The sequence below is a fragment of the Lepisosteus oculatus genome, chromosome 11, assembly GCF_040954835.1.
Source record: "Lepisosteus oculatus isolate fLepOcu1 chromosome 11, fLepOcu1.hap2, whole genome shotgun sequence".
NCBI classification, from domain to species: domain Eukaryota; kingdom Metazoa; phylum Chordata; class Actinopteri; order Semionotiformes; family Lepisosteidae; genus Lepisosteus; species Lepisosteus oculatus.
The window spans coordinates 12,337,295-12,345,505 of NC_090706.1; the positions used below are offsets into that span (position 1 = coordinate 12,337,295).

Consider the following 8,211-nt stretch of genomic DNA (forward strand, 5'->3'; position numbering starts at 1 on the left):
TGGAGAAGACTGCTGGTCTACTCCACCTTCTGTCTTCCCACAGATCAATCACTCTTACAAACAAGCACACTGGCAACACTTTCCAAGCCTCCATGACTGACAGCCTCCACCCATCCAGCCAGCTCTTCTCTGGTGTCTCTCCAGCACACATGCTGTCCAGCTACTCACAGGCTCCAGCTGAGTACAGAGACTCCATCAGCCTCTGCTATCCATAGGGTTGCTTCTCACTGATTGCTCTCTCACAGAGCCCAGGCAGACAGCATGTCAAACACCTCTGTGGCGGCAACCACACTCAAGCAAAGTCTCCTAGTGACCTCTGTCACACAGCGCTCACTGCGCAGACATGCTGCTACTTTCTCCCTCGGCTATCCAGCCACGCTGCGTCTCTGGCGGCACACGTGCACTCGTTCAGGATGGGTTCGGGAAAGTTCTCCACAGCACACATTGCTGTTTCAGGACAAAGCTGGTTCCTTTCTCCCCCCTGCGGTCTGAGGGCATCAAGCAGACTGCACTGCAGTCTGAGAGAGCCCAAGTAGTCCCTCTTGAAAGAGGTCAGCCAAATAAATAGGACGGACCAGAGCTGTAGCTCATCAAGGCATCAATTTCGTACTGCTTTAGCTTCCTAAACGGACACCAGCAGACAGCCTAACACAGTCTCGTTTAGTGTTGTACCTCATTTTGATCACCATGCTACAAAAAAAGATATCACTACAACAATTCATTCACTGTCTGTTGCAGACAGGTTAAAATAACTGGAACTTTTTCATCTTGAGCAGAAATGCATATATTCATAATCCACTGAGCAATTTAAACCGCTGGACATTAAATTCAACTTCGAAACACAAATTAGAGAGTAAGTGGCACTTACACAAAGTGGTGTGGGAGTATTGAACAAGTTACCCAGTCACATGTACTGCAGGAAGTTGTATGAAACACCTTAGGTATACATGAACTCACATACTGCACTCCCAAAGTTTTTCAGCCCATTTTAAACTTCTGATATATAATGAAGTGTACAACAAGCTGAGCATAAAAACTCAAACCCTTTTATTTATATACTAATACTTAAAACAAGATTTCTGAAATCACAATATCATGATGCAAAACAGTTTACTTCCTAAGTGGCACCAATTTGACTCCCAGAGTTTGTTTCAGAATCTGTACTCAAAGGTAAATGTAAAACTTTCTGAGCCAAAATACAAAACTGTGGTCATTCATATTAAATGTAAAAGTCCCATGGCAGTACATCCCTTGGCGTGTTCTGGCTGTTACAACAAGCTGCATATTTTGACTTTTCACCGTTTCCTTTTAGCCTGGAATTTGTAAATAGCTGGGGAATTTACAGTTTCATTCTTCACCTTTACTTTGTTGGTCTTGTCCTGAAAAAAAAACCAAATCACCTTATAATTTCCGAATGTTAGATCAAATCATAAAGAGCTCTGTTCTGTGCTGCCTTATTGCAAAAAATCAACTCCCTTTGTTCAACCTCCTCACAATACAAAACAATGTATCCTGAAACACATCCTGGTTTTTATGTCCTTAAAGAAGAGGTAAATGTCATGCCACCGAACAGAAAAGTTTAAACTTAAAACTGATTTTGTCCCAAAAGGGTATAGCATTTTTAAAAACTAAAGTGGACAGATTAAGGTTGTTTCAGTTATCAGTCAAATAACCATTCGAAGAAAAATACAAAAATTGCATGGAAGTGGAATTGTTTTGAAAATTTGAGTAGGGCACCTCATTTGCTTACATAATCATGGACAGGATCACAATGTTTAATGGGGATGTAATCTGGCATTTTAAGTATGACTTTTTTGAGCCAAGACACAAAGTGTGAACATATTTAGAGTATTGCTAAAGTAATTTTAATGTTAATTTTTCAAAATAATATCAGAAAACTTGCAAATGTTTGGAAATGTTTAGAAGCTAAGCGAACATAAAATTTCACCAAGCCATCTGGCTGTGAAGTCTGTACTCAACACCCACCACTCTCTGAGTAAAGAAGTGTGAAATAGTCCCCTACATTGTACCCATCTATAACACTAAGATTTTATATACTTGTTTTAAATCTCCTTTTTTAAAAAAAAAATTGAAGAAATTCAGCTTCTTTAACGTCTATATAATGCAATCCCAAGCAACCAGGAACTTTGAACTGTAAGGCAATAATATATTTCATGTAGTTTGGTAAATCAAACTGAACACAATATTCTAAACGCACTAAGACACATCGAAGTGCAACACATGTTTGTTTCAGTGTTTCATGTAATGACAGTAAAAAAAAGTTTTCAGTCACACAACACTACAATATTCTATTGGTATTTTAACATTTACTGGTCATATTTTAAAAACAGCTTGTTGCTGGCATATCTGCTTGATGCTGAAAGATAAACATTGGACTGATTCACTGGACCTTACCCTAGATGAAGCTAGCCAGCCATCATCTTAGCTTCTTTAAAGAAACAACTGGATGAGATTGTCAGATCAATTATCACCTAACTTCCAAAGGAGGTAGAGGGATCAAATAGCCTCTTCTCATTTGTACCCGTTTTTGTGTTCTTGATTAAGAAGAGAACCACTGTCACTCTTCCACCAGCAATGGCATGACCTAGCGCTGCTGAAACAGTGTGGTGCTGTGCTCTGTGTACACTAGACAGTACATACCATCAGGTCTTTGCGAGTCTGAATCTTCTGTGCTATCACAAACATCTTCTTCTCTCTGACAATGCGCTCCGACAGCAGTTTGTACTGGTGTCTTCTCTGCCTGGCCAGTTTCTGCAGAAAAGAAATACAAAGGCAAATGTCCATCAGTAGGCAAAGCACTTTTATCATCTTGTACTGAAATACACCAAAAATACCTTAAAATATTTTGTGATCAATTGAATATGATTTATTAAGCCCCAAAAAATAAACCAAAAAAAGGAAAAATACTTTTTTATAGCAGTTACACCCTCATTACATTGAATAAACATAAAATACTTAAGTACAGTCTGACCTTCAAATCGGCAGCCCGCGTGGCCCCCTTGATTATGTTTTTCTGTAGCATGTCCGTGGTTGGCCTGTTGTACACTCGATCCACGAGCTCTGGTGCCGTGTTCAGATGGCTGGCCAAGTCAAACTCTTCGACTGAAAAACACAAGTGCCATCATTCGACAAAACCTCTTTCGTGAGCCTTGGGCGTCTTTCAATCAAGAAAGATACTTGCTGAACATACCTTCTTTTTTTGAGTCTACAAAGAAGGTGTGATTGTTTTGCATTTTGCCTTCAGCATCCAGTAGGTGGAGCTCTGATTTCAGTCTTTCAATTTTCTGGAAATCAAAAATGAAAGAGTGAATATTGAAATGGTCCTTAACTGCAATTATTTATGATACAAACCAGCATGCTGATGTTAAATGTTTTAAACACGGCATTAATGGCCAACTTAAATCCCAAGTCACTCTGCTCTTTTTGCTTCGGAAAATGGGTCAGTTGGTTATTTCTTGTAGATCCTTTGGTAACATGAAGGATTAATTGTAGGAGGAATATAAATAATTGGAATATTCCTATTAGTTTATTAGTAGAGCATGTATATGCCAGACCAGTAAATTCCAGAGCAGGATCTTTAAAAGGGACCAATGGCACTATTTAACATGAACACCAGTGCTGCCTCACGTTTACCATGTTTCAAATCACAAACTAAAAAAAATCCCTAGCAACATTTGTCCTCCAAAGACCCCAGAGTGATTCTGACATACCAAGCTGTGTGCATACCGTTAAGCACTGTTCCATATTCAATACAACTGCAAGTACAACTGCAGAGGCACTGACAGAGGCCCAGGCCTTTAAACCTTCAGTCAGCTGGTTCCTGCACTCCCAAGCAAGCGACACAGTACCTTGGCTTCTGCCACCCTCTTCATCTCCACATATTTCATGTCCTGGGTTCTCATCACCTTCTTCTGTTCCTCCGTCAATTCCTCCTCGGGATGCCTCAGAACTTGAACTCCATCCTGAGGACAAACCAGTCACCACCAAATAAAGACAGGTTAACCAAAAGCTACACAAACAACACATGAGTTCAAAGAGACAGCAGAGCCACAGGGCTGCTGGAGAGTGTGAATGATGCTGCTGGGTGGCCTGCAGTTGAGGAGGTAAGTGGGGACAGAAGTGAAGAGAATCTGAGCTTTCATGTTCCAGTGACTATCCTGACTGCTCACTGTCTTCTGCATAATAAAGGTAGTCTTCCAATTCAAATGAGGTTTTTTGAAAGGAAAAATACAACCCACTCCCAAGTTTGAGATGATGATCATGTTGTTCAGTGTTAAGAAATATGCCTGTTCATGTTTGCCTCCAATTTATTACACCTTTGCCACAGAAAATAAAGAAGTAATTTGTCTCACAATTAGGCCGACTCCTGGGATTTATTAACAACAATGTGTGATGTTCAATGAAAAGCAGCTCACCTTGATTAGCAATTAACTATGTTTTCCACTGGATAATAATCTTACAAAAGCATATTTAAAGGGGCACTATGTGCTGAAAAATAAACACACTGATGAGAACAGTGAACACACCCTGGTGCTGTAACTGCCCGACTCCGTTTTAAAAGCAGGTGATCATGCTGACCTGTAGTTGCGTACTCGTCATCTTGAAGTAGAACTCATCAGGGTTCTTATTGAGAGCCTTCTTCTGCAGTGCATTAAGCGTGTTCTGCTTTTTGTGGTAGTCACTTAAAAGCAAAGAAAATACATCGGACTAGTACCACAGACAACCGATTATGAGTCAAATTTCACATTTCCAGAGCAGACCCACCCCTTCAACTTCATACTCCAAAAGGACACTGGAATGAAACAAGTATACAGAAGGGTTTCAACATTCATGAAGATTAAGTCCACAGAACCATCGTAAATAGCCAAATTCGCATATAATCAAGTCAAAAAGATAGTACCAACACTGCTGCCCCTCTTTCTGGAGTTACCAAGGACTAATAAAAAAATGACAATAATATAGAGGATTAATGAAAATCATCGGCTTACTCGGCTCGTAGCTTGTAATCTTTCTTCTTTTCCAAGAATCCCAAGTGCTTTCTGAAACTAGGCTGGTAGGAAAACACAAAATGTATAAATTAACTTAAATCGAGCTTAAAATACGTATTAAATAGGCAGTATAATTTAACACAAGTGCAAAATCCGTTTTAAAAATACGTCTAATCTTTAAGACAACACAGTATTTGTTGACTAAACGACGTATTCCACATTTAGGTCACTAAACAAAACGTTTAATTACAAGCAAAAATAAGTGAATAAGTAAAAAATACCTTAATACAAACACAGTGTATGCTACTCCCACACTAGATCTGGAATATTTTATCAACTGACAGTTAACCACACTGTCGAAAATTTAAGTGCAGTGATAATGAGAAGCTATTTGACTACAATGTTAAAGCCTGAGATAGTGGTACATTAACTATCATTAAAGAGGTGATGTTCTTTAAGTGGTTTTAATAGAGGAAACTCGTGTCAAAGTCGTGAGAGGCTACATTACATCTTGCTACGTTTCAAGATTAAACGACGGGGCATAAATGTTATCTAATTATACATGTCCCCCGGCTCTTAGACATACAGTAGAGCTTTTTAATGTAACCAATTTCAGAAACAGCACTTCTTAATGTTTCTTATTATTCATTACTGAGAAAAAACAAACAATTCCATGAGGGTTGCATTTAAGAAGCAACTTAGCTACTTAATTTCTTCTGTTTTACACTTTCGTCTTTTAAAAATAAAAAAAGCGTTCTCACCTGAGATCTCTCTTTGTGATTCCGCTGGTTGGATTTCAAAGCTTTTCTAAAAGACGACATATTGAATATTGTACAAAAACACACCGTCAAACGTGCACTACCGTTTCAACCCGGCCTTTCTATGATGCTATGTTAACACGTGGGACTCCAGTGCGTAAAAAGCTATTACGAGTTTCCAGACACAATATTCGATACACATCATTTGAAAAAAAAAAACAGATACAAAACAAAACGGTTTTACTATATCAACTTAATTGTATATAACAAGACTTTTGTACATCTTTGTATCTGTTACATATTTTGAAAACGGTTACAATTAGAGCGAATATGCCAATTGTGAATAATACGATAGCACACTATCTGTTTTTAGGTAAAGTAATACCTTCTCGTGGACGTTGTGCGATTCATAAAGCTAGACAAGGAAGCCACGTACTGTACAGATAATTAACAAAAGTAAAAAAGAAAACATAATCATCTTCACAGACGAGACGAGCCCTTCAGCCCATGTAGTCCGTTTAGTTGTTAGTATTTAATTGACATTTCATTCAGCCTTTTCGTGAAAAACGTTTGCCTCCTGTTCTGTGTTATAAATACACTTCCCTTGAGTTTCCACTTGTGTCTTGTGTTCTTGATGTTGTTTCACCATTCTTTCTGTAGATGTCCCCTGGGCTGCTTTTGTCATGACCTTTATGGATTCTGAAAACTTTTATCAGGTCCCCTCTTATTCTTCTCTACTCCAGACCAATTCCGTTCCAGAGTACAATATCCTTTCTATAAGTGTCTGACCAAAATTGCACACCATATACTAAATGAGCTATTACTGGTACATATATTTTTCACATAACATCCCCAGATTTACGTCGTGTGTTGTAGAATATTTAATTATATATCATAACATTTTGTTTGTCTTTTTAATTGCTTCCCTATACTGTCAAGAAGATATAAATGATGTGACAACAGAAACAGCTCTGTCTTTTTTCATAAGTAGCCTCTTCTATCTTGACATTTCCTGTTTTGTACTTCTAGTTTGTTTTTGCTACCTGCAAAACCCTACAATTGTTTACATCAAATGTCATCTTCCAGAGTTTGCCCAGTCTTTGAATTTTATTTTAAACTCTTTGAATTTTAATTGCTTCTTCTGAAGTTTACTAATTCCAAATCATTTGTGTAAATTAAGAACAGTGGTCCAGGTACAGATCCCTGTGATACTCCAGTAATTAGATCACTCCAGTCTGGGTATTTACCCCTTATCTGTAACTGCTGCTTTCTTTTGAATAATAAATTCTTAATCCAAACATTCAAGTTTCCCTGAACACTGTCCACCTGCAAAGTGAGAATTATTTTTATGACAAACTTTATGAAAAGCCATCTGAAAATCTGAAATAAACTATATCATTTGCCATTTGTGTATTCATTACTGCTGTTGTTTGTTCAAACTACTGTAACACTTTGGTTAAGCAAGACCCCCCTTTTCTAAATCCATGTTAATTATTTCTTAGGTTATTATTTCCATATAATTAATCTTGTAGACTAGTACTTTTCATTTTTTCTATAGCCTTACATGTAATAGAAGTCAGACGTAGTGGTCTACAATTACTGGGTTCACTTTTCTCACCCTTTTTGTCCTGTCTTGAGTCATTGTTTGAAGAGTTGCATCAAAGACTACCGCATAGCACCTCTTGTTTCCTTTACTAAAATCAGGCCCGGGGGATTTATTAAACTTCTAGTGCTTCTAGGACGTGAAGCACTTCTTCTTGTAGGCTGATACTGTTTCATACAGAATTTTGTCCTTCTGCTGCCTGAGACATTCTGCTGACCTCTTACTTAATGAACACCTGAGGTAAACTCATCTAGCGCATCAGCCTTTTCACTGTCATTGTCTAAAGTTTCATATTGATGTCCCAAATAAATTATTCTTCATCCTTGACAGTTTTGCTTTTGTAGTAATGTAAGAACTTTTTTTTATTTCTTTTCACCTCCATTACAATATTTTTACTATCCATCTTTGCAATTCGCCATGTTTTCTCTTTTTTTATAAAGTCTGGTCTTTTCTCTGATATTTTTCATAATTGAACATAGTTGTACTGCTTGGGATAGTACTATTTTATCTTTTTATTTGTTCATGTCATGTCATTTACCATACGGTGTCGCGGGAAGCCGCAGCCTACTCGGCAACTGTAAAAGAATTAAAAGCCTTTTTCACACCTGAATAATTCTCCACAGCCAAAACGATCTGGAAGGAAAGTTCCATCAGTGAACACTAGGTGGGGCTGTCGTCTTAGTTCCCTCGACTGCTTTGCTGAACGTAATTATACAGTTCTTACAGAATTTTTAAATTTAATTAGTTTAAATTTATCCAAGTCATCTTACATTGATACACGTTTTTACAGCTAGTTATTTTGTGGGTGAAATACTTTACTGAAAGAAACAGCAGAGTCCCA

The 8,211-nt window shown here is 37.9% G+C and overlaps 1 protein-coding gene across 1 annotated transcript; it reads right to left on the reverse strand.

The window, feature by feature from the left end:
• Positions 1–1,030: 1,030 nt before the first annotated feature.
• Positions 1,031–5,927, reverse strand: utp11 (UTP11 small subunit processome component). Its single transcript, XM_006631466.3, has 8 exons — positions 5,771–5,927; positions 5,010–5,071; positions 4,600–4,702; positions 3,870–3,983; positions 3,212–3,305; positions 2,993–3,123; positions 2,662–2,772; positions 1,031–1,379 (listed from the first exon to the last, which is right to left on the reverse strand). The coding sequence occupies exons 1-8, from the start codon at positions 5,828–5,830 to the stop codon at positions 1,296–1,298; spliced, it is 759 nt and encodes a 252-aa protein (XP_006631529.1). The 5' UTR covers positions 5,831–5,927; the 3' UTR covers positions 1,031–1,295.
• Between the last annotated feature and the right edge of the window lie 2,284 nt (positions 5,928–8,211).